The 26,231-nt window shown below is 41.8% G+C and overlaps 2 protein-coding genes across 2 annotated transcripts in view; one reads left to right on the forward strand and one right to left on the reverse strand.

The window, feature by feature from the left end:
- Positions 1-3,615: 3,615 nt before the first annotated feature.
- Positions 3,616-15,837, forward strand: LOC112946615 (poly [ADP-ribose] polymerase 12-like). The gene is made up of 13 exons (XM_026038494.1): positions 3,616-3,695; positions 4,121-4,630; positions 5,447-5,582; positions 6,152-6,446; positions 7,156-7,254; positions 8,041-8,164; positions 8,922-9,117; positions 9,736-9,856; positions 11,313-11,409; positions 12,258-12,336; positions 13,672-13,802; positions 14,509-14,660; positions 15,557-15,837. The coding sequence occupies exons 1-13, from the start codon at positions 3,616-3,618 to the stop codon at positions 15,835-15,837; spliced, it is 2,301 nt and encodes a 766-aa protein (XP_025894279.1).
- A 4,224-nt stretch (positions 15,838-20,061) lies between these two features.
- TBXAS1 (thromboxane A synthase 1) overlaps positions 20,062-26,231 on the reverse strand; it is a 221,083-nt gene continuing 214,913 nt past the window's right edge. The window contains exons 12-14 of the mRNA XM_026038508.1: positions 24,438-24,575; positions 21,535-21,697; positions 20,062-20,862 (exon numbers count right to left, since the gene is read on the reverse strand). Coding sequence (XP_025894293.1) covers positions 20,788-20,862; positions 21,535-21,697; positions 24,438-24,575 — 376 coding nt within the window. The 3' untranslated portion in view covers positions 20,062-20,787. The remainder of the gene's footprint in view (positions 20,863-21,534; positions 21,698-24,437; positions 24,576-26,231) is intronic.

A 26,231-nucleotide genomic window follows, 5' to 3' on the forward strand; every position in this document is an offset into this window, starting at 1 on the left:
TGTTATTCAGGTACTGCACCAGAGCTGAGGTTTTCAGATTTTTGCTTTCAAGCTGTAGGACTTTGGCTGCTCGGTTCATTTTTAGTTTAGCATGTCCCTGTGAAATCTTTAAAAACTGTAAGCTTGATGTCAATTAGGGATGTTGACATATGTCAGTTAGTCTACATGTTAGAATTACATGTAATAAATGAAGAAAATAGTGTAAAATACAGAAATACTATACAGCAAACACCAACAGCAAATGTGTTTCCTATGGAAGGGATCAGCTTCAAACAAAATTACTTTAGGTTTAGCCAAGTACGTGAAAAGTAACCATACTGCCAACCCATGACGAAACAACTAGCTTTGTTCCTGGATATTTCTCATGGAGATTCATAGATAGTGTGAGGGATATTCTGAATGTGTGTTTAAGTGTAGGTTGAGAGGCAATTAAAAACATTTGCAAGCAAATATTGTTGGTATCTCACCAAGCCAACCCCCTGATGGCCAACAGTTAAGTTATGCCAATTGGAAGGTAACATTTCATTACAGCACATTCAAGCTCATGACTACATCCAGGATTTATCTTTTTTCCATTTTCCTTACCTAAGTACAAATGTCACTGGACTGCAGGGGAGGCTCAGCACAGCATCTGTTTCCATTGCAAGCAGCTCAGAGGCAGAAATTTCACCACGCTGGTTAGAAGGGCTAAAACTGGCAGATGGGATGGGAAGTAATGTGGGGCACTACAGTCTATTACAAGAATGGATATTTTAAAAGAAACAAACCACAAATCCACTGGAAAATCATTAGGTAGCTAAATTCCGAAGACCTAGACATGCCAGATTACAAAATGATGTTGCAATTCAAATAAACACAATTGAAGGATATAATTTTTTACTAAAAAAAAAAAAAAAAAAAGCCCCTAAAAATTTAAAGTGTAAATTTTCCACAGCGCAACATACCACATGTTCACAAAGACGGCTCACTGGAACCGCTGTATCTAAAGCCCCACGATTGTCATAGACCCATGTGCTCTGAGCACCCTACGTGTTTAGACACCACAGGAACTGCTTAAAAGGAGCTTATTACAGGTCCAGTGCACAAAGCAGCCATAGATTGTAGGTGGAATAGTTCACATGCTATTAGGTTACAATGAAATTTAACAAAACAGAGGTCTAGCCTTACCTTTAATTAGTGTATGTGGGAGCTGAAGTGGAGCCAGTTGCCTTATGTGCCCCAAGGTCCCATGTAACCCTTTTTTACACTGCAGATATTTGATTTTGTAAAATCAAAAGTAGCTTTTTGAAAAGCTACTTTTCCATTAGCAGAAAATTCTTCTAAAGAAGGAGAAAATACAATTTTGCTTATATATAATTCATAGGTGGGGAAGTTGTATGAAATCAAAGAGGTACTTTTTTCTTCCTGAGGAACATGTCACCAAACAGGCTACAAGAAACTTGTGCAAGAAGGAATAAGCTATGATTTACTTTGGGTATGTGTTTGGGGATGGGAAGGTATTCAATGGTCAAAGGCAGCTCTGTAAATCTTGTTGCTGCATCAGTCACTGACTGTTCTTCTAGTTTTCATCTCATGAAGTGATAGCTCTGCTCCAGAACCTTGAAAAACTCAATATAGCTGCAAAGCAGGAACAGCAACGTGAACTTCCTGGTGAAATTCACACCAGCAGAGCAAACTAAATTGCAATTAGTATAAGTCCACCTACAAACAACACTCCCCATACACCTCATCCTGCTTTTCTTCATACTTCTCTGTCTTTATAATGCTGCTGTATATATTGACATAATCAATCCTATGAAATTTAGATGAAGAAAATGCCTCATTTCTGCCAAATGGGTGTTGCTTTCCAGGCACAAGAGGGGAAAAGATACGGAAGAGGTGTAGCTGAAGCAGCAACCTTGACAGCACAGTGATGCTGGGACAAGTGGTTACACATAAGACGGGAATGACTGAGATAGATGGGTTTAGGGTACAGGGCAGAAAAAGTAAATGGAGGCCGAGTGGAGCACGTGGGAGTTGTTTAGCACCGTGCTGTTTTCCATGCCTGCTATGAACATGAAAATCTGAGGATTCAGTCAAGGTATCTCCCACTGAAGTGCCAGTATACAGAGTTATACAACAGTTTGCCATTTGACAGCTTGCCACTGTCAGGAGACTTTCACCTGTGTTTTGAACTACTCAGAGAGGAAATATCAGAATTATTATTTGTGGTATGTGATCCCTTACTTAAAATTCCTTTGGTAATAGAAGACTTAAAAGTAGTAAATGTGTCACCTGTATCTTAGGGAAGATCCAGATAACTACAGACTAGGAAGCCACATAAATAAAAACTATGCTAAGGAATGGAAGGAGTCATAAACAGAAAAAAAGAACGAGGAAAAGCCAGCAAGGCCTCTGTAAGGAGAATGTGTCCTAGCTGTGTACCATGTGTACCTCTGACACATATGGAAATCATTTGAGGGTGTCAGCAAGTATGTAGGGAAGGGAGAGTCAAGTTGTAACTTAAGTATGTCAAAAGTCAAGTCTGTTGACTTAAGATTTCCGAAAGATCTTCACAGTTGAGGGAAGTCCTTCAGTGCAGGTGTCTTCAGGCCTGTGCTATTCAACATATTCATAAATGGTCAGGGAAAGAGAACTAGTAACAAAGTGAAAAAGTTTGCTGAGCACACTACGTTATTCAGGAGAATCATTAAATGTGTTTTTTGGGAGTGAATCATGAAAAAATGCTGAAAGACTCTGTGATGCACTATATGATAAAGCAGTAGCACAAATTCAGTGAAGAGCAACACAAAAAGGCAGAAACTATCCTATTTTCACACAAACAGCGAGAGCTTCTGAATTACTCCCAGTCAGGAGTGAGATCTAGGGATAATGATGGGATAGTTCTATGAAAACACCAGCTTCAGGCTCAGAAGCAATCAATAAAATCACATGTTAGGGGTTATTAAGAAAGCAGTAGAACAGAAATCAATAAGCTCTACCATGTCACCATACCTTTGAGGTGCTCACACCCTGCACACCATCTGCATGCTATGCTTAATAAAATGATTATATTACATAGGGAAGGAGAACAAGGATGGCCTGAGCTATGGCATGAGTTCTACACAAAGAATGGCTAAAATAGGCCCAGACTCTTCACACTAAGGAAGAGACAATGAAAGGGGGGTAGATGGCTGTAAAACCATAAAATGAATCCAGAAAGTAAAGAACAGTAAAGAATTCTAATAAAATTAGGGCATTTCCTCTGGTTCAGGAAATCAAGTTAATGGACATTGGAAAGGTGGGAGGGAGGGGAGTAACTCAACAGCCACTCACTTCCTTCTAGGCATCTGCTGGTGGCCTTGGCTGAAGGCAGGTTGCAGACCTACATGGGCCTCTAACCACCCTCATACAGCTGCTCTTGTGCTGAATGGGCTCGTCTAGCTTCTCCTTTCACCGCTCCCTCCCCAATCTAGCAGGGGAAGCAGGAAATGGGAAGGACAAGGAGAAAGGCTGCCCATGGAGCCAGGGCGCAGCAGAAGCTGTCTGGTGAAGGAGGAAGCAGACAGGGGTGCTTGTTCAGCACCAAACACTGGCCACTTTAACAGCCCCCATGTCTGCTGCTGGCTGCCCGACATGAAGAACGGCATTTTCTGTCGTTACTTTAATCACAAGTCAAGTAATGCCCCGAGGGAGGTACTGAAGAAGAGGGAATGGTGGTCCCCAGGCTAGAGCGTTTATAAGCACCCGYAGGGCAGGACCGCGGTGCTTGGCCATGCTCTGCTGATGTGTTTGCAGTGCGGGAAGCATTGCCAGCGGAGGCATGCCCAGGATTGACACTGGGAGATACTCCAGGGAAAAGAGGATGGTGATTCATGTCATTCCTCACCACTGGATCAGTAAAACACCCAGCTCTGAAACTGAAACAAGAGGTGGATCTTCCAGCGCTTAAAGGTGGCTGAATTCAGCTCCCTCCCTCAGATCCGAGGGGAAGCTGGAGACCTACCTGTGATCCCTTTATTCCTCTGGGACCCTTATATTTACATAAAAGACCAAAAACAGCAACAAAGAACAACAGATATGAGAGCTGTCATCCCTAAAACCCAAACGGGTTTCAACTTGCCAACCTCTCCCCGAAAAGCGGAGCCCCTGCGGCGCTCCGGGGCCGGGACGGGCACCGGGAGGCGGCCGGGAGCGGGACGGGGCCGGCGTCCCGCCCGGCGCAGCCCAGGGCGGCCGCGGGCGCCGCCTTCTCCGCCGCTTTCGGTTTCATTTCCCCGCCGCGGAGGTGCCGGCGGGCGGGCGGCGGTGCCGTGCCGAGCCGGGCCAGCAGCTCCGCGGCCATGTCGCTGTCGAGCGAGGCGCTGCGGCTGCTCTGCTCCAGCGGCGGCTGCCTGGAGCTAGGCGAGCTGCAGCGGCGGCTGGCGGGCGGGCAGGAGCTGGCGCGGGCGCTGCGCGACGCGGGCCGCTTCACGCTGGCGCGGCGGCCGGAGCCGCGCGGGGCGGCGGCCGCCGAGCTCGCCGTGGTGGTGGCCACGAGCGGCGTGCGCCTGTGCCCGGCGCAGGGCGGCGGCGGCTGCGCGGGCCGCTGCGGGCGGCTGCACCTCTGCAAGTACCACCTGAAGGGCGTCTGCCGCAACCAGCGCGCCAGGTGAGCGAGGGCCCCGCGAGCCGCCCCTGCCTTCCCGCATCGCCCCGAGCCGGCCCCGCGGAGCCCCGCGCCGCCCCGGCCCTGGCGCCGCGGAGCCGCCGGCAGCGCCTCGCGGCGGCGCCCGTTAAACGGTCGCGGCGGCGGCCGTTAAACGGTCGCGCGGGGCAGGCGGCGCCCGGGGACCGTCGCCGTGCTGTGGGGACGCGTGTCCGCCCCTCCCCACCACACTGCTGGCACTGAAGTCACTTTACGTACTTTCTGTCCTTAATTAAATGTTTATATATATATTTTTTCCCCTCCAAGAAAGGGGAAATGCTAGAGGTTTGCTTTCCCAAGTCTTGTTTTGCTCATGACATTTCCGCCCTCCCGCCGCACGCCACAGCACCTTTCACTTCCCTCTGGGCCCCACCATGGCGAGAGCTCCTGCAGCCCCACGCAAGGGCCAGCGGCCCCCCAGCACCGCTCTGGTGTCTGGTTGGGGAGCCGAGGTGTGGGTATGGGCTCTGCCGTGGGGCACCCCGGCATTTCCATGGGGTTTCTCTGGTGCATAAATAGGCCCAGGAGCTGCAGGTCAAAAATACCAGTATTGCCAGAACTGCGCTCATTCTGTGATGAGTATAAATTAGAAATAGTGTGGGAATTATGTAATCTGCGAGGCAAATCACAGTTACTTGATAAAGAAACACTACATTTTTTTGCCCCCAAAAGGTGTCTAATTTGATGTGCTTTTGAAGGTGTTTAGTGTACTGTAGGTAGGATAACAAATCTGTGCCAGTCTGTCCCGTTAAGTTTGCACTTGGCTATCTCAACTTGTAGGAAGGAATGCAAGTTTGTTCACAACTTCCACTCAGAGCACAATCTCTGCGTGCTGAGACAATAYGGACTTGAGAATTTAAGCGGTGATGAACTTCGCCAGCTGCTTCTTCAGAATGACCCCTTGCTCTTACCGGAGGTGAGCAGGTCCTTATCCCAGTATGGCCATGAGCATCACCAAGGGGAAGGGGCTTGATACTAGCAGGAGATACGTACACAGGGTTGACAGTGGTGCTCGGAGGAATGTTCCTGGTCACAGGCCATGAGCTGGCGAACTTTGTTTTGGGTTCATCTCACTTCTGTGAGCAATTTAATTGAACAAAATGGGTAAAGTGCTACTGTATTCGCAGAGGAAAATTGTGAGTTTGAACCTTCTTACACTATCAGTCCTTATAAGTGGACATTGGCCTACATTACTCTTGCTGCTCCAACATAGTGTTTCAGTCTGAGTTTTGCAGATTGTATTACAGTGAAGGAATAGAGCATTATCATGAATTGATAGGCATTTGGTTTATTGCCACTTAAAGTGGAAATATCTTTGTGTTATGCAGTCAAAATGTTCTTGTTTCTGTGGTTCACACAGGCATATGTGAAACTGCAATGTAAAAATGCAACTGTAAAAGGTAAAATCTCTTTAAATTCAAACAACCTATTTTGATAACATTATACTTCAGTCTTTTAATTCTTTTTTTTCCCGCTTTGCTCAAGGTTTGCCTGTATTATAACAAAGGTGATGGACCTTATGGATCTTGCACCTATGGAAAGATCTGCACCAAACTTCATATTTGCCAGTACTTCTTGCAGGGACAGTGCAGATTTGGCAGCAACTGCAAGCGATCCCATGACTTCTTAAATTCAGAATGTTATGAGAAACTGGAGAGACAGGGAATGAGCTCGGACACTATTAAGAAACTACCCACAACTTACATGAACATGTATGATATAAAAAATAGTGGCAAGAAGACATACGACATGAAAGATGACAAGTCTTCACCATGCAAAGGTAAACCACATGATCTTTTGAAAACATCAGGGGAGGAGTCAATATAGTGACTTTAACATTTAGGCACATTTACATTAACTGTGGCATAAACACGGACGTCAAAAAAAAAGTGAGTTTTCTACCTGAAGTGTCTTCAAGGATTGACCTGGTACCAAGTTGTTGACAGAAGCTGTGTCTAAAAAGTTCAGGTGAAGTGGATTTTAAGGCATTGTGGGTGTCTGAGAAATGATGTGCGTACTGGTTTATTATAAAAGTCTTAAAGCTTGAGATAGAAAAGCATCACTGGACCAAGAAGTAAGGAGAATTGTGTTTTTTTTATGGTGAAAACATGTGAAGAGGTGTAGTTTAAGAATGGATGTGGTATTTATTTGTATTGTTTATAAACTATTTTTTCTCTTGGCATTTTTTTTAATCTGGCCATTATCTAGCACAAGAAGTCACAGCAGAATTTTAGTTACTTCTCAGAAATGTAAATCTAGTTTGCTTGTTCTGAGGAATTTTAGAACATATGTGAAAGTCATATTCACAAAGATAAAGGCATAGGACCTAGATGTCTACCAAGTTATCAGTGACTTCATTGTCTTTCCTGAGCTGAATTTGGTTATATAGTTACAAACTGTTTTTAAGCATCTTTCCTAGCCATAGATGCCCATCTAGAGGAGCTTGTTGAAGCAGTGCTTATTAACAAGGTTTATAATTCCCCCTCTAGAGAGAAAACACAGCTCTAGTCAAGAGTCTTCAAATACAAATGATGATGAATTGGAACAGATCTGTTTGTATCATTTATATAAAAATTGTCTTTTTAAAGGTAAGTTATGATCATAGCATGTCTACTTTTACTTTTCTTATAAAGAAAAAATGAATGACATTTCTCACAGAAAGAGGAAATTTCAGTTTATACTTACCTTGAATGTTTCCATGCCAACTTTGTTCTTGGGGGGGTTCTTTTGCCATCCTTTTCTTTCTTGGTGTTCTTGACCTGACCTGGAGAACTGCAAGTCTTGTGTGAACTGCTTGACTTTTCCTGTCCTTGTGTTGCCTATTGCTGTCCGATGAAAACCAGCCTCTTCACTCCTGTCAGCTCAGCAGCTCTGCATTTGGAGTGATTCCTGAGTGACGCCTGCAATACCAGGGTTACTCCTGGTGCTGCTGTTGTTACTTCTGAGTCCTAGATCCCTAAGCCTCTTGGTGTCTTGAAATCTTTCTTTAGATGATCTATCTTCTGCCCTGAAGACTGGGCACTGCTTTGTTCAGTGATACCACCTGAAGAGCTAAGTGATTAAGCCTGGACATTTAGCTTGAACCTTTTATGAAAAGCCTTGTATGAGCTTGCAGTCTTGATCTATTGTAATTTTTTTGTCTTTTAGATCTAGCTTAATAAAAAGGTCCTTCACAACTGAGCTCTTGATAGCAATTCTGATGCACAAAGTTTAACTAGTAGGTGAAGAAATAAAACTTTTCCCTAAGCTCAGAAAACCTAAACTACTACTTGCACTTTATGCTTTCATCTGCTAAATATTCTTCCCTGAAATGCTTTATTTTTCTTGTAGACTAAAAAAAACACTACATCTCTAATTTTCTCCTACTTTTATAGACAAGTGTATCAGAGTTCATTTTCACTTGCCGTACAGATGGCAAATTGCCGATGGTGATACTTGGAAAGACTTGAAGAATATGGAAGAAATAGAAGAAGCATACTGTGATCCCAGTAAAACTAGGTATAAAGTATTATAAATCTTAATAATGTTTGGAGTTTGCCCTTTGGACAAGCAATATTGGGTCAGGTTCTTAGCTGCCATAAATTCCTATGGCTCTATTTTAGTTATTACATAAGTACCTTCATTCAATATTCTGCTGCCCTCACTTTGCTTAACTACTCTTGCTGTAGGTTGGATTTTTGTGAACTGCCTGGAGTCTGTATTGGAGCTGCTTGGGTTAATTTAGAGGCCTGATCTGTGTTCCTTGCTCTGAAAAATTGTGTGAATAATTCGTCCTGCTACTGCTGCTACCATACAAAGTCTGAATCCTCACTAAGGAGAACATTCATGTAAATGAATGAGGATTTTGTCACAGATTGTTGTGAGAATCTGGTTTTGGTTAGAACTGTACACAGTTTGTCCCTATCCTTAGAAGTTGCCTTCACCTTTAATGTGGATGTGAACGTATCGTGGGATTTCCACACACTCCCAAAACAGCAGTTATCAGTACATAACTGGTCAGTGAGAAGTGTGTGTAAATTTTAAATTGTCTTTGGTCATCTTGCATAATTCCATAAATTATAAATTGATATTCAAAACTGCATGTGGAACAAAAGTGGGATGTAAAACAAAGTATGTACAAACAGAAGAGAGTCAGAACTGGGATTGTTGTGGAAACTGTTTGTATTTTGCTCTTGAGTTATGTTGATTTATGTTGGAGATTTGTGGGAGCCTTGGACCTAACTGTTTTTGCCTCCCTTTTTTTTTTTTTTAACAGATTTAGAAATGGTATTACTGAAAGTGGCTCTGTCTTGCCATACATCTGTTTTCAGAGTATGTGCTCTGGACTTGCAAAGGTGAGACGTCTTTCCACGCCCTCTGCTGTGACCAGACCTCCTCACTTCATTCTTACAACAGAATGGATCTGGCACTGGAAAGATGAATATGGTCTGTGGCAGGAGTATGGAAAAATGGTAAGTGTGCAGAAATGAGAAGTCCTTCAACTTGGTGTGTTATAACTGTAAAACCTCCTGAAAAGTGCACAGTGCTTGTGTCTTTGCTCCCCTTTTCTGTTACTTGCTCCCGCCCCTTCTCCCACACATAGTGTGCAGATAAATTTTAGAGCCTCAGGGAGATGTTTTCCCTGTGAATTTGAATGGTTCAGATAGGAGAGTGCTGCCTGGTGAGTCACAGCCATTATTGACATTCTTCAGTGAGTCATGTTAGGTAGGATCACACAAATGCTTTCTTTTTTCTTAACTGCTCTTAACTAAAACTTTGTTTTCAAGGTTTATGTAGCACTCCGTGCCTTTTGTGCTGTGGTCTAGTTGGTGAATACATGTGCTCTGTAATGCAGTGTTCACAGCATGGAGTTTACAGCATAAGTTTAGACTTCATAGAACTCCTTGCTTTGTTCTAGAGACGGTTTCCTAGTTCTCGTCTGCTTAGTAGGTTGCATTTTTGTCACAACCACAGTCACACACATAAAGGCAGATACAGGCTGAAGCTACCTTAGGACAGCTGTTAGTTCTTAAATTTGCTTGTGTATAACAGACTAAGAGAGTGTTTCTTCTCTGGTTCTGACCCAACAGAGTAAGTCTCATGCGTCTGCCACTGTCTCCAGTGAAGATCTGGAGAAAGCTTATATAGCCAAAGGTTCTCCAAAGGTGAACTTTAAAGCTGGAAAACATGACTATGAACTCAATTTTAGAGGTATGTTACATTACTTTGTTTTTTGTCACCTTTTTCATACTCCGTTTGTACTTCTCCCCCTTCCTGGGTCCTAGTCAGTCTTTTGTACTTTTAAGCTATATTATCAGAGGAGAAACAAGAGGAAAAACTGAACTGTTATCTGAAGTACTTACACAGACAGAATTTCTGTCAAAGGTCATAGTGTAAGAAATGTTCATACAAGGAAGGTGGCATACCTATTCCTCCAAAATATTCAGCTTCTGGAAGTCTTGGCAAACCAGCTGCTGCTGGTTTAATGACTAGCTAGCAGAAAAACAAATCCTCAGGCAAACGATGAGTCCTGGAGAATCAAGATCATCCACTGATTCATGTTGTAAGATTTCTACAGCTGGTTGCTTTGTGTACTTCAGCCTACCTGGAAGGGTTGGGGAAATACCTTGACTGTCTCAAAATATGAAGGTGACTTTCCCAAGAGCTCAAGAGCTAAAAGCTTCTAGAGCTAAAAGCTTCTAGCACTGCTGCCCTTTCAGGTATTCTCTTTGGAGACCATGGGAAATGGTGGCTAGGAGTCAACCCCCCTGGGCTATCATTTTAGTGTAGCTCAACTCTCCATTATTGTCTAATTCTGCATTGAAAATCTGAGCATGAAAGGCATGGGATATGTTGTTTGTTCTTCAATTAAAAGGAATTTTGGAATATTCTCTATTGGATTTAGAAGAGAAAATTCTGTCATAAATTAATCAATTTCCGGAGATTTGGAGGTGGTTGTTGTTATTGTTTATCTAAAAACACATACTGTAGATTTCTTCCAAAACTCACTCTCTAGGATTGGTGCAACTAAGAGCTCTGCCCTTGTGTGCTTATCTCTGATAATTGACTGCTACTGACTCTCAGTTATGAATACGATGTGGCAGTTGCTACAGAGGATCTAAGATCTATAACATGATACCTCTAAAATTGAGGTCGACAGGTTTTTTTTGTCGCTGGTCGATGAAAAGGAATAACCTGTGATGGCTCTTAGATTATATTTATATGACTTGTAGTCTACAGATAAATCAAGAAGATACTATCTTGGTAATGACTGTACACTGAGAAATAGGGGTGCAATCTATGAAGCAAAAGTAGGTGTTTATTTTACAATCATGCTTCTTGGTTGAGGGGGACTGACGGAACAATGCAAGGAAAATTTCCATAGCTACCATTGTCCATCATTCGTTATAAAGTTAAGAATAAAATTTAATTGGAGTCTTCTTCAGTGATCTAAGCTGAGGACCCTGGATTCCTCATTCTGCTCAGGAGCGTGCAGCTCGGGCTTCCCTGTTTGTAACAAGACAAAATTGTTACCCTTTTTTTTTTTCATTTCAGCAGTTTTGGCAAAGCATCTTATTGGCATATTTCCCTGCTGTGTGAAGGCTTTCTAAAACTCCTTGCTGACTGATCTCTGTTTTTCTCTTTCTGCCTCTCCCCACTCCCCCAGACATGGTTCAGAAAAACCTTCGCTATACAACTGAGAGAGAAGTTCGCAGAAGACCTAAATTTGTCTCCCAGACAGAGGTAGAAAGCACAAGAAAGAGGTAAACTGCAGCTGCTCGTTGTTTGGTGATAGATCTAGCACATTGTGAATGTCTGGACTCACTGTCGTGCAAAAAAAGATGTTACTAAGGTGAAAACACAGCTATGAAGACAATCATAAAAGAAATTGAAAGGGGAGGAGATGTACCTTTCCTGCCACAACGTCTAGTCACAGTAGCACTGCAGAATGTCAAACAGTCCTGAAGCAGTATAGGAGCATGGAGAAGGGAGGAAGAGCCACAGAAAGTTTGGAAGCATGGAAGATAATGTAACACATAGCATTGCTACAGGGAGTTGCTATATTATACAAGAACAGCTGATAGCAGAGATGGAAACAGTAGCATTTATACACACGATCCTTTTTGACATCTGAGAGTAGCAATTTCCAAAACTAAACACAAATTTAGAAATAATTGTTTTGAGAATATCCAGACAATAGGAGAGAAATTGTTTGTACAGGTGGAAAAGATAAATGTTCAGAAGGGAAAAAGCTTTATAAAATTGCACATAAAAGCCATTTTTAATGTATTCTCTTGCAGCACAATGTTTAAACATTACACTGAAAATGGCAAATAAAGGCACTGACTACAGTTGGTGTGGAATTAGGGAGGAAAGCTGTATCTGACATTGCTTGTCTGACATCTGCCTTGCTGCCATAAGTCTTGTCTTAATGATCTGGAAATATTTTCCTGTACTGCACTGAAAGACAATTATAAAATGTTTTTGAATAAGCCCAGCAGTCCATAGTCTCACCAAACATGGCAAATATATTTTGCATTATATATACTATAAAACTTAAGGAGTGTGGTTTGGTTTGTTTTAATGACCTATTTGTAATATCTTGTCATAGGGGCTTTAAAAATGCAGAAGAAAGGACCAAAGTTCCAACTCACTGGGACAAATCTGCTCTGCCTGAACTGGGATTCAAGGTTTGGTGGTATTTTTTTTCTTTTTTTTCCATCTCCATCTCTTCTCAAGAACAATTCCCTTGCACCACAAGCTCAGTAGTTTTTATGTCTTTGTACATGATTGTTTCTTATGTAACATAATGCAGAGGTGTTGATCTGATAAATTTGAGCCTCATGCCACACTTGGCAGATGTTGAGGAGATACTGGAACCAAATTTAAACTAACAAATGATGTAATTCCAACCGTGGCAGCACTGGCTTTCACTGCCAGGTGTTTATCTCAATGCTTGGCAGATGTGCCTGGACCTTTCGCTGTATGAGCAGGACTACTGCTGATGCCCAACGTACCAGCTTTAAAGTGCAACCTCTTCTAAAGCATCAGAGAGAAGTGCTACCTTCCACTACCTTGTAGTACAACTTCTTCTACCTTGCAGGGTAGAAGTGCCTGAGCTGTGTGTAAGCAGACTTTTGTATGTTGTGGCTGCAAGCAGTAGAGCACAGACTGGGATCAGGATGTTAGCATTAAATCCAGAGCAGTGAGCTCGTTCACCTCAGTCATATACCCAGCTATTTCTGCATGGTTTGCCTTTGCTGGCCTGCCTCAACCAATGTTGCTATTAACTACAACTAATTCTACCTACAGAAAAGATGTTCTTGTATGAACTTTGAAAATAACCAACTTGGAAAACTTAGTGTAAGGCCTCAAGAAATTGCCATTAAAATTCGCAAAGGAAAATTTTGCTGTTCTTCATGTTTCTAGGGGAAACATGCAAGGTAGAAAGCTCTGCTTTCTTTCACAACTATTGTGTAAGGATCTGATCTTCTGCAGTGTACCCCTGCCTTTCGCTTGGTTTGATCAAATAAAACCTTTCTGGTTTATTTCAAAACACATCAGACATGTTTGCTGGCTCTAGGGGGACACAAAACATAAGGATTTAAAGACTGTGGGTTAAGAGGTATTCTCTGATTTGCTGCAACATAAATTCTTATTTTTTTAAAGTTATTTCTGGACTCATTCCTTCTATGTATTTAAATGCTGTTCCAGAGACGCATATGCAAATGTGTCTTTTTTTAAATGGCAAAAAGGGCTGGCTGTGGAAAAGCATCCAGCTCCTTTAACATCCTGTGCAAGGCCAATCTGTGTTTCTTAGCTATCAGGAGTTCTTGTGCCCTACCCAAGAGCTACCTTTATTCMAGAGAGCAGGGACCTCTAATCTGCTTCATTCCAAGAGTATTTTTGTTGCTCATCTCTCTGCTTCACAGAAAAAACTTTGAAGGTCTGAATAGTATGCACGGTAGGGTATTTTTGTTATGACTGGGTAAAAGATGAGTGGCTTTTAATTTTCTTCCTTACAGCTGATTGTGCTTGATAGCTCATCTGATGAATACAAGAAAGTCCAGGTAGAGTTTCAGCGCACAATGCCCAAAACAATCATTAACAGGATTTGTAGGATTCAGAACCCATCTCTCTGGGAATTGTATCAGTGGTACGTATAAAATCCTGCTCTGGTATGTGTTCAGGAACTTCATTTCTGAAATGTACTGGATGCTAAACATAGCTAAACACATTCCTGAAGTGCCACTGTATTTCAGAATCTGCTTCTTTTCCTTCTGAAGCACCTAGCCAGATTCAACATGTGAACTGCTTCTTCTCTTCCTTCTGAAGCACCTAGCCAGATTCAACATGTGAACCGGCTAAAACAGACTCAATCTAAGACAGAAAACTTAGCAAATCAGGCAGATTCTGGAGGAGGAATCCTGTCTCCTTAGCAAATGCCTCTGACCCAGTGCTAGGCCTGGGTCCAGGATTCCTGCCTTCCACAGAAGCCATGAAGCTGGGAATCAGTCACACTAGATGGTAGCAGCTGGTCAAAAATGAAACAGCCCTCAAAACTAACTGAAGGAAAACATCAGTGTGAATTCCTGTTTAGAGACAAATTAATAGCAAGTTCTGCTCCTTTCTCTCGCCAGGCAGTGGAAGGAACAAAACATTTCTACTAATAAGTAACAGGAAATACTTGTATATAATGTAAGCATGTATTTGGCTACCTGTATGCACAAAGCTTAGGCCGTAAGACAAAGATTTTTTGAATGCGCCTTTTGGGTAAAATTGCCTCCGAGTGCTGGTAGTATCACTGGAATTTGTCTGATATAGCCACTGTGGAACCATGGTGATCATCCCTTTCATTTCAGGCAAAAGGAGCAAATGCAGAAGAGCAATGGTGGGAGAGCTGTAGACGAGAGATCTTTATTTCATGGGACCAGTAGAAAGCACATTGATGCCATCTGCCACCAAAACTTTGACTGGAGGATCTGTGGCCTTCATGGGACTGTCTATGGCAAAGGTTGCTCTGGAAGCTTTTAAATTTACTAAAATCTTAAAACTTACCAAAAATTCTCCCTAGCTATTGCTGTGGTATGAAGCTGGAAAGAAGGCACTGAGTCTGGGGCTTATCTGTTCGATGATGTGGACAATGTATCTGCCTTTGGCAGTTAATTGGGAGCTAAGGCATGGTTATGGCCTTGGCCTCTGTATTCCACTCCAAAAAATGACAAGCTTATGAGAGGTCAGTTCTAGGGAGCATTTCCCCTAGAGTCCAGAGATGATTCTGTTCCATTTTTTTCCCAGCTCTCACAGAGAAAAATAATGGTGGTATTATTTTGTGTGTACGTGTGTGGTTAATTGATGTTTGTTTGTTTGATTTTGTTTTTGTACTATAAGCACAAATGCTCATATCCTGTTTAAAGGATTTTTTTTTTTGTTTTAATTTGGTCTTGTTAGTAAATTATATTCCATCCCACTTTCCTGTGTACAGGAAAGGATAAATATACCAAGCAGAATAGAGGTGAGACTGACTGACAGATTGACCCTCCACCCGTCCAACCGAATACCTAGTAAATCTCACAAATGTCTTAATGGACATTAATAGCTTCTCTTGTGAGAGGAAGTTGGGTGATAYTGAGGAGGATGGAAATCTGGGGTCAGAGGTATTGTCTTAAGGAACATGGTAGAACTTGAAACATCACCTCTATGTCTTTTTAACCTGGGTACCATGAAAAAYGAAAGGGCAGGTAATACCTAACTGTAATTTTCATCAGGAAGGATGTACAGCACAATTGAAGGCTTTGTAAAGACTGTTCAAGAATTGCTTCRTGACTTTCGATAATGAATTTGATTTTATGCTGCATCTCTTCCTTCTTTACATTTTGGTCTCTTACCAACCCTGTCTTTCCTTTACAGGAAGCTATTTTGCAAGAGATGCATCTTATTCTGACAACTACTGCAGGGAAGACTCATACCCCAGGACCATGTTTCTGGCACGGGTATTGGTAGGGGAGTTCACTCTTGGTAACAGTTCTTACGTTCGCCCTCCATTGAAGGGCAACCAGAACAGCTTCTATGACAGCTGTGTGAATAACATTGCAAACCCTTCCATTTTTGTCATCTTTGAGAAGCATCAGGTTTATCCAGAGTACCTCATAGAATACACCACTGACCATCATTATAAATATAATATATAAAGACTGTATAGTGTGTGTGTGTGTATATATATATATATATAATGTGTGTGTATATATAGTATGTTATATATATACACACTATATATAAATATATATATAAAGAGTGAATTTTAGAAGTGTGCTTGGGTAGAGGAGTGAGTGTTCAGGCATTTATTTTCTAGCCTTTCTGTGCAATAATATACAAGGTAAAAAAGATAAAAGGGTTTTTTTTTTTTTTTTTAGATTTCTTATAATTCTGTGCCTGTCTTATTCTTTAGGAGGGATAAAGTTTATGTTTCCCTGCAGTTTTATGGTTTTGAGCCTTTTATACGTTTATTAAATGTGTATGTTGTAACGTACAGCTTTACTGTGACTGCTAAGATTGCCTTTTAAAACAATAGTTACAACTGTTTCAGGATAGATCTTAACTTGTAATGACTGTTTAGAGGCTATTGCCTTCTATATATTTATCTTTTAACTCAAAATTTGATAGAACATTTTTAATAATCAGTGTCTATAGTAACATTAGACAATATAGGTTAATCACAAATGAGACTGTACCGTCTTTCATTGTACTCAATTAACTGCATAGATTCCTCATGACGCTGCAATCTATCCTTATTTTTTTTTACCAACAGAGCCTCAAAAAATTAAACTTTCACTATTCAAAAGGACTAGAGACTTACTTTTACTTGTTCATTTTCTCATTTAAAATGGGTTCTGAAGCCATTAAGCAGAACAAGGATTGCTTTGTGCTGTTGTGTTCAAAAAGGTGGTTTACTCTACGAGGTAAGTGCTGTACTTTACGTCTGTGAAAACACAAGGAATTTTTGACTTTCGATGTGCCTACAAATGAGTGCACTTTTAGGGGAGTGGTGGCAAGAAGAAGAGGCAAATCACTCTGTCATTTAAGGAATATCATGCATGAAATGAAAATAGTGCTTGCACTTCTTGATTAGCAACGCCCTCTTTCCCAGCAGTGTCGTTACTGTTCTCATGGACTGGATGTCTGTCTTAATCTCATTAGACGTACTGCCAGTACCCCTTCAGTTGGGTGAGACACATTGGTTACCTTGTCTTTGGACTTCCTGCAGGGAAAAAGTGCTGAACTGGGAATGCATCCTTGCATTCCCATCACTTTAATGCTCCTAAATGAATACTTGTAAATTATAACTTACCTTATRTTTTACTTACCACTTTTGTGGTAAGAATACCATGTGTAGGCCAAAAGAAGCTCATTTCCATCTGTATTCTAGAAGCACTTCTTTTTAATTCATGTCAATGCTGATTGACAGGTCTACACTGAACCACAAGCTTAGCTATAAGCAGCTGAAATGAGGCTGTGCAGAACTCCTTTTTTTACGAACTGTAAAAGTAGCAGTATTACATCTAAATTAAATACTCTTACTCATGTTTGTACTCAGTAAAATACAGCACATGGAAAATTAATTTGACTACATTCTTTCTTTTGAAAGATTTGTAGTAGGATACATGATCTATTTTATTTTTAACACATTCAGCAGGACAGGACAACATTATTTTATAAAAGGTTGAACTACTCCAGAATAAGAGATTCTGTTTTGGCAGAACTCTACATGTTCATCTGTACTTTACAGGAAATGAGAATTCTGACACCATAACTCTGCTTATTTGAACCAACACTTAAGSTAAAAGGTGAACTAAAGTCCATTTAACACTTGAACTGTGCTAGGGAAAAACTTAGCTGGTTGGGGTGATCCACCTACGTAGTGCCCTCAGTGCTCCCCATCTTTGAGAAGACTTGCAACCATGTTTGCTTTGTTCAAGCCCTTTGCTGACAGCTGCTTTTGAGCTGATAAGAGAGGTGGATGTTGCAGAAATGCTATTTACTTGGATTTCTTCGTTGAGAACAAAATCCAGGAGGGATGACAGGCAGAGGGCCAGAAGCACCCTAGTTGCTTGCCCATTTTACATGTGGACAGGCTCCTAAGAGCTCCCTTGCACAGTGTTCCAGGGCCACTTATAGGCCCAACTTGCAAAGATGGTACCAAAAATCCTCCTACCTCTGTCAACACAGCCACAGCACATGCTAGTGCAGGGTGCAAACATCTTGGAGACTGATCAGCCTTTACAAACTGAAGAAAAAGAGCAGGGCCATTGTGAAAGTAGTAGTGAAATATTCAGTTGTAGATCCTTTTAACATATTTACTACTGTAAATGCACAGAAGAGTCTGTTATTAGTCAAAGCTGTGTCCAAGGCTGAAATATCATTTAACAGAGGAAAATGAGAAGTTGGTCATTTCACAAAATATCATATACAGAGGAAATTTTGCAGTTGAATGCCATATTTGCCACCAAGCTTAATCATTTCTACTGTTCAACTGCATTTTCCCAAGCATGCTGGGAAAATGTTTGCACTTTATAAAGTGCAAAACAGTAAAGGTTTTCTATCTCAGCAGCCTCATTAAAAATAACATTTTATACTGACAGCTTTCAGTAATCATTGCAAATTCCCAGAAGATGTTTTTAATAGAAACTTTCCTTTATCAAACAGCCTTCATATCATCTGTCAGAGAATGACTAGGACCCCTTTGTAACACAGACGTGCCTAATTTTAAAACAAACCCACAGCTCAGCAATGCAAGACAACACACTTGCTGTTTCTGGGGAGAAAAATTATTTTAAACCAGCTTTCTTGTACTTCCCTGGAATCAGCTGCTATTCTTGAAAACAGGCATGCTGTACTGAAAATGCTACTGGTACTTAAAGATAAAATGTTACGTTTTTGCATTATAGCTATAAACAGAGCTCAATTTATAACTTTAACAAATTCTAAACCCAACTCTGCTCAGGATCAGGCCTGGACTGTGTTACATACATGCACTAACAGAGTATTACTGGTTTGTGTTTTGGATTGTTACTGCCAATACGTAAAATATATGTTCACAGAGAACTACTAAGTCAAATAAAGAAGTACTACAGTAAAAATTTTTGAGGTGACAAACAACCCATTGATGGCTGACTCCATACTGTGAAGCAGTCTTCTGAAAGACAAGAATAAGCAAGTACTGTTTTCTACTTATATCAGGAATGTGAGAAGGTTTTAAGCAAGGACCATCCAGCTTTACTGCAGTTGCATATGCAAGTAGAACATCAGCTACTACTACGGTATTTTTAAGAGGGGAAAAATGATGGAGAATGTGTGTGTAGAAAGCAGGATATATACAGCATGTTGCTTTTCAAATAATTTTCACTCCATCAGTAATTCATGTAATCAGTGTGTTCGTAACGAGGCACTTGTGTTTAGAGTTTCAAAGATGCTCAGTGGAAGCAGGAATAGTTCCTTGACTGCTGGATTAGTACTTCATCACTACTACCTGTACCATTATGTTTAAAAAAAGAAGTCTCACGATAGAAAGAAACAATTTCCAGAAGCAAGGCAGTATTTTGGTCAGTGGCAAGGCAGCTTGTGGGAAGAAGGCAGTTAAAGGTGCGTCCTAGAAAGAAACTACAGGTAGACATCAGATCAGATCTTGCAAAGATGATGATCATTGATCAACGCATCCCTTTTCTACTGGTGCAGTTCTTCACACATACCATCCAGACAGATGCTGTACCTAAGGAAACATGCAGAGCGTGTCACCAGGCAGAAGCTCAGCACTCAAAAAGAGCAGAAAAATGCTTCTATATGCTTACATTTCCATGAGAATTTTTACTTTTTATAAGAACTAAAGAAAAAAAAGGGCTCTGAGACTGAGTCTACTCTTAAGGTGCTCTTTTACAGTCGAACACTTTGCAGTGCCTGCTGAAGGAGAAAGCTTCTCAGGTCAGTTGCTAGTGTGTGACATTCCTCTGCTGAGCAGTGCTTGAAGACCTTGGTAGAGGTAGGGAAGAGCATGGAGGGACTGCAAAGAACAAAGTTCTGCTGCTTTGGATGTGAAGGTACATGCGCATGGCCGTATGGCTTGAACTTTGCTGCTGCTGCTGGCATTAAGCAAGCTCCTTCCCCGCTGTGCTGTGCAAGGCCTGCATTTGTGCTGGGATTTGCTCTGGGGCTGCTGAGGGAATCAATTGCTGCAGCCAACACTCCTGGCCTCCACACCTACACCAGTGGCATTAATGCACAAAGCCTTCTTAATGTGGTGCCAGCTGCAGTGAGGGAAAGTTAAAGCCATGCCAATGTTGTGGCAACATCTTCTAATCACCCTTTAACTTCCCCTTGTTTCGCTGCTCCCTTCCAAGTCCTATTTTCTCCTTTCCAACAGCAGTTCAGTAAGCAGCAACATGGTTGCCACCTCCTTTCTTTCGGCTGAGTTACTGAAACTTGACTGCTAAACAGTTGAACTCATTGTTCCTCCACAGTCAACCTTACAAATTCTAGGAAATTGTTAATCTAAGTGTATTTCAAGGCACTTCTAAAGCACGAGAAAGTGCAGCTCTTGCAATTCACAGACATAGGTAATGGTCAAGCTTGGTGCAAGAGACTTTATTTTTTAACAGAGTTTGGGAATAAAAAGAAAATGTCCTGGGTTCCAGGTCTTCTGCTGTAACTGTTCTACTTCTTGGTCTTTTGTCTAGACAGGGATCACAGGTACGTCACCAGGACATGCCAGACAATGAGCTGTAATTAAAACCTATCATAAATCTGGTGTTCAGTTAACACTGCTCCATTTGTTGAACTGAAGCCTGCAGAAAGTGTTCTCAAAGATGAGTGAAAAGAAGTGCAATCTAGAAAAGCTTATGAAAAGTGGAATGCTCCTCTGCAGATATTCATAGCAATTCAAAAACCACCAAAAGACTTTGGAGCCCACATCCTATTTACAAAATTGACTTGAGGTCTTGGTCCCACAGGAGGTCAGTGAGACAGCACTTGCTGACTGTCAATGGGTCTTAGGCTCCTACCCATCTTTGGGGTCTTGGAAAGCATTACACCCAATGAGTCATTGACAGAGGGAGTCTCCTCCTGGGGAGTTTCAGAAAGTGCATCTTCTTTTAGCGAGGTTCTAGCTGAATGTAGACTCCATTTTTTGGTCCAAGTGTAGCTTTTGATTTCAGCTGCAAAGGAACCTGAAAGCAAGACAAAAAATCTTAGGCGCAGTTGTAGGTAGTAGTTTATGTGTTACCCCCCCATACAGACAGACGTTTTTGCTGGGGGACCAATTCATACATGGGTTACTGTGGAAGCTGTAAAGTGCTTGTTTTGCAATCAGCTATGGCAGTAAAATATTAAATAGAGTTTACAGCCAGAGGCTGAGTATGCCCAAGTATATTATAGATCTGAACAGAATGAAATTAACTCCATAAACTCTAAACCTGCTGAGTAAATGGCAGGTGGAATATATATATCTATAGATAGATATAGATGATATGGATGATCTGGATACTGATAGATAAATACAGATAGATAGTAATAGGCATACACTCAAGTGCTGAGATCCCAAGAAAGATGCATGCCCACTCTTAGCCTGTGTGAATCAGTGTATTTTGACTTCAGCATTGCCATACTGCTCTCCACCAGGCAGGGATCTATAAGAGTTTGTTAAAACAAACAGAAGTCATAAAGGATAAATCACATTTCGATTAAAACATGCAGTCCAGGTTTTATGTCCCTCCCTATTGAGTGCCTCTAATAGWTTTCCCTCAAGAGAAGTCACAAAGGCAGGTTGGTTGTCTTCTAGGACAAACTGTCAACTCAGAGAAGTTGACGTGAGAAGCCTTTAAGGCTCTTCATGTACAGACCTCAGTGTCTGGGCAGGTCTTAAATCGAAACTTCTGCAAAATCCTCAACAGAGTCATTTTTGTCTCCAGCAAACCCATCCGCATGCCAATGCAGCCACGGGGTCCTCCTCCAAAAGGCAGGTATGCAAAGGGATGCCGTTCCTTCTTGGCCTCCTCTGTAAACCTAGATAGGAAAGAGATGGAAAACAGTTCAAGATACACGTTTTCATGCTGATTCAGTGCTTTTTATTTACTTCTCAATAGACAGTGATTTCATTTGGTTTTAAGGGACTGACCAAGGGGACTATTCATAGATGGACTGATGCCCATAAGTCAACTGATAACTGCCTTATGGGCATCATTCTTTGTCAGCTGGTGATTCTTGCAGAAGACAGACAGATGTCATTACTTGTAATCTAACAAACTGCCTTCATTTAATGTCCATGCTCAGAAGAACAGTAACTTCATGACACAGGTAGAGCATGCTATGCATGTACTGGAGTGAGATTATGGCTAAAATGAAACCAACAAATGAGAATGCTGCAAACATACTAGAATTAGCAACAGTGCTTCCCCATTCTGCACTGCTGGAGCAGATCCCCAGCAGCTGGTTTTAGTCTTCCTAATTTCTGAAATAGTTACTAAGGGAGATGAAATAATCTCACAGGATTGGACTGGTTGTGAAAGAAAGTTCTCACAATTCAGCATAGCCATTCCTTCTACTCTTGACCCAAAGAAATTAGCTTCCCAGTTGTGAAAAACTAGCATTCCAGTTCTGTTCTTAGAGCCAACGGACTTCAGTCCATCTGGCAAGATTACAGTGGCAGTCTGGATGCAGCTCTGCATCAACTACCTATGTCTATAACACCTAACCAACCCATTAGAAATAAGGCATTTGGTTTTGACAAGGCAAGAAATTAAATTCCTGTTTGAAGAGCAATACAAAGGAAAAAAGTAAAATGTTTTCCACCATTGGCAAGAATGGATRTATTGTGTGTACAGGATGTTTGAGCCAGTACAAGTTATTAGGATTAATGTGAAATCAAGAAGGTAAGAGTCCACCTGTAGCTAAAACTACATCACTAATCAGAGTGGTCACTTAAATCTTTGCAAAAGTGGCATTGCCCCAAAAATCAGCATAGCCCTCCCATGTGTTAAGGTATCTGGAGCTGATCCGGAAGCAGTGAACTGTTTTTCATGTTCTCTAAGTAGCTACCAACTCTGGCAGCCAGGCAGRGTGGCATCCCTGGATCCCTCTCATTCACTTGCAAACTAGACTTCTAAGGTGTGGGGAACTGGTACAGGATTTAAACAGGTGAGAGAGAGTACAGACTGTTCTGAGGCTTGGAAAAAAATAACRTGGTGTGTTTGTGCTAACGCCATCCCCATACTTAGATGCCCTGAATAAGATTGGGAATAATACTGTACAAAGCACTGTACAAGTTTGTAATTCAAGGTGCAGAGCCATAAAACATGTATTGAACACTGTCATATATCTTATGTAAATGGATTAATATGATTCCTTCTTTCTTCAATCCCATACATCATTTTGGCAAATTTATAGCCTGCCTTATATTGTTACTGAAGAAATATCCATAAGAAGAAGGATATAGCTGAGCTAGTTTATTTTTGGTTAAATTCTTATTTTACAGTTCTTTTACTAAGATTGGCAAGCGATACAAGATGGTGAGAGCAGTAATAATTATGCTTCATTTCTCAGGAAAATATCAAAAGGAAATTCATCCCAGGTTCATTAGACACATCAGTGTATGAGTCAAGTGTACCATAGCCCCCGTTTTTCACTCCACACTGCACATCCTCATCACCGTTAAGGAGGAGAACAAACAGAACAACTTTTCTAGATGAACTTTGCTGATAAAAAAAGACTGCTAGTTATCACTAGGACTCCTCCCCAGCCGAAGCTGGAAACTTTTCCAATCCAGGCCTTGCTCCACTCTGTGGTGAAAGTTGCTCAATACAGCATATGTTCAGACTTGTCCCAGAAGGAATCCACCAGGCAAACCTCATGGATACAGCAGATGTTTGCTGTCCCGCTAGCACAGGCCGTTTCCAACTACCTGCATCGTGCTTGGTTGTTGGTAGAGCACAGGCTTCTTTCTTGCTAGACTGTCCAGCACAGTGGCAGCTTGACATACGGCTGCCCACAGAACAGAACTGAGCTTCCCCAGCTAAAACCCTGTGGGCCCTTCCTTTAGGCTAACCTCAGCAGCTGCGAGATAGGACAGGGCGCACACAGTTACACAAATACAGCCTGATAGCRGCCCCGCAGCTGAAGATAAGAAATACACCAGTTAGAAGATAAGAAATACTCCATGTAAAATATGCATTGCCAGGCAGAGCTATGAAGCCAGGACTGTTGCACTGGTGAAGAACAGGAGATCACACAGGCTGCTTCACCAGTTGTGGTGCAGCCCAGCTATTCCCTGGCCCCAGGTGTATGGGCTGCTCTGAAACAGCCAGGGGCTGGAAGTAATGYCTGGGTAGCCCCATTCAAGTGAGAACAGTATTTCACTTCAGGACTTCTGGAAGTGACACTATTTGCARCACTGGATTTGGAAGCAGGCTGAAAGTTTGGGCCACATTTCAACTATTAACCAGACTTTGCACCTTCTATAGGGCATGCCCTTGTTACCAGTTGTGGTAATTCGGTGGAAAGAATATATTTTATCATCTAAAGTGAGCTGTGCTCCTTCTAGGGGCAGTGCTACTTCAGGGGAAGAGTTGGTGGCTGTGGAGGGACAGCAGTGTTTGGTGTCTCTGATGGCCAGGCAGGATTCCTGGGCCCATGCTGGGCTCCTCCTGAGCAGCCAAGCAGAGAAATAACACTTAAGGAGGGCCATTGATCTAATCAGGTCTACAYAAGGACTTCAGCATGAGAAGGAGAAAGCACTAACCCCACATACCTCTCAGGAATGAACTTCTCAGGTTCTGGCCAGAAGTCAGGGTTATAGTGGAGATGTCCCACTGCAATTTCAATGACAGCTCCAGCTGGGATTTGCTGCCCCAGCACTACGCAGTCTTTAGCCGCTTCCCGAGTGAATCTACAACAGYAAGTGTTACATATCTCAGATGCTTAGCAAAAGTGAAAAGACAGCGGGAGGGAAGCAACCATAACCATTACAGTCAATCTCTTCAGCTGGACTGACCCAGCAGTTCAGGGAGTAACACTTTCCCAGTAGATAAATGCAGCAACCTTTGCTGATGCTASTGTCTTCTCAGGCTGCCATCGTCTTTCCCTAGAGGCTCCCTCCTGCCCAGTGTGAGAGGACTTCCCTTAGGAACCTCTCTATRACCACCCTAGTGGGAAAAGAGGCCTGCCAGGGCTGGGCATGGATGTGTAAACCTGTAAAAACACTGTGTGTCTGTGGCAGTGCCCAAGACCACACGGGATGCTGACCGGCTGTCACAGTCCAGGAGCTCTTTCCAGGGGCAMGACAGAGGGTAGGAGCTCCCATCCCTTCTCCCTGTGCTGTGGAATAAAGGTGTCCGTGTTGAGGCTGTGGGCCTCGTATTACTGCAGCAACATGTTCTTTCTCTGCTGCCACACAGTTTCTGTCTTTCTCACAGCAAATTAAAAAGTACATTGGCCAGCCATCATCTTGCTCATTTTAACCTGAATTAAGTGACTGTGGAAACTTGAGTGTTGTGAAAAAAAGAACTCTGGTCAGTAAATTAACTGAAAAATAGAGGTTTCCTAGGTTTCCTATTTATAACAAGCTTGGTTGCTACTGATTTTTTTCTTTTTCCAGAATGCAGCATTATGCTTGCCATAAGCAATTAGGATCTTTCTGATGCACTGGGCTGTTCTGTCTATTCCCTGTCTATCAGAGTAAAAGCCAGATCAATAAACACCACAGATAACATCAGTGGAAACTTCGGAACAACTTTGCTCTATTCTGTTTCCCATCTGCCAAACATTGATTGTCTCTCTGCTTTACAKCTGAAATTCAAATATCCTTGATGGTTTAACTGGCAAAACAATTTCCATCTGCATACCAAATATAACATAGCAAAACCAAGTTAGGTCATTTATTAGCAGGTATCTTTAACATTTCCTCTCTGTGCAGTCCTACAGAAGTCCATGCTCAACTTCCAATCTTTGTGAACATACAAAAGAGGGTATGATTTTAAGTTGTTTTATTTCAAGCTGTTTGCAGTTGGAGAACAAATTTTTCAAAGCCTCTCACAATGATATCAACTTTCATTCTTTCAAATTATCTGAAATTTTCCCATTAGTATTAGGGAAAGCAATGGAGCTGGCTCACTGCTCTGAAAAATTCAGTTCTTTAAATTTACGCTTGTGATAACTCTGAGATTTGACAATCGAGCAGTTTTCTAATTCCTTTCACTCTTGTTTTCAATTCATCAATAAGGTAGTGAATTATTCTTGTGTAAGCCAAGGGAAAACTTTCAATACTTAATGGATGTAGCATTGTTCTAGGTATATTATTATAACACAGTAGTGGTACAAAACTGCATAGTCTGAGTTAATCGCACATGTCAAGAACCCTTCAGCTTTCTTAATGTGCAAACTCTTTGGGGTTCARGGCCTTAGTGAACAACTGGGTAACTCTTCCACCAGCCAACAAGCTCATGTAGCTCTTTGCTCTACAGCCCTAAAGCCTGAGATGTAAAGGAGAAGGAGCATCTGGCTTTAGGCRGTCCAGCTTTGAAAAGGCTCGATCCTGTAATCTTGG

Source organism: Nothoprocta perdicaria, unplaced genomic scaffold (genome assembly GCF_003342845.1).
Source record: "Nothoprocta perdicaria isolate Ctin4 unplaced genomic scaffold, notPer1 scaffold_210, whole genome shotgun sequence".
Classification (NCBI taxonomy): domain Eukaryota; kingdom Metazoa; phylum Chordata; class Aves; order Tinamiformes; family Tinamidae; genus Nothoprocta; species Nothoprocta perdicaria.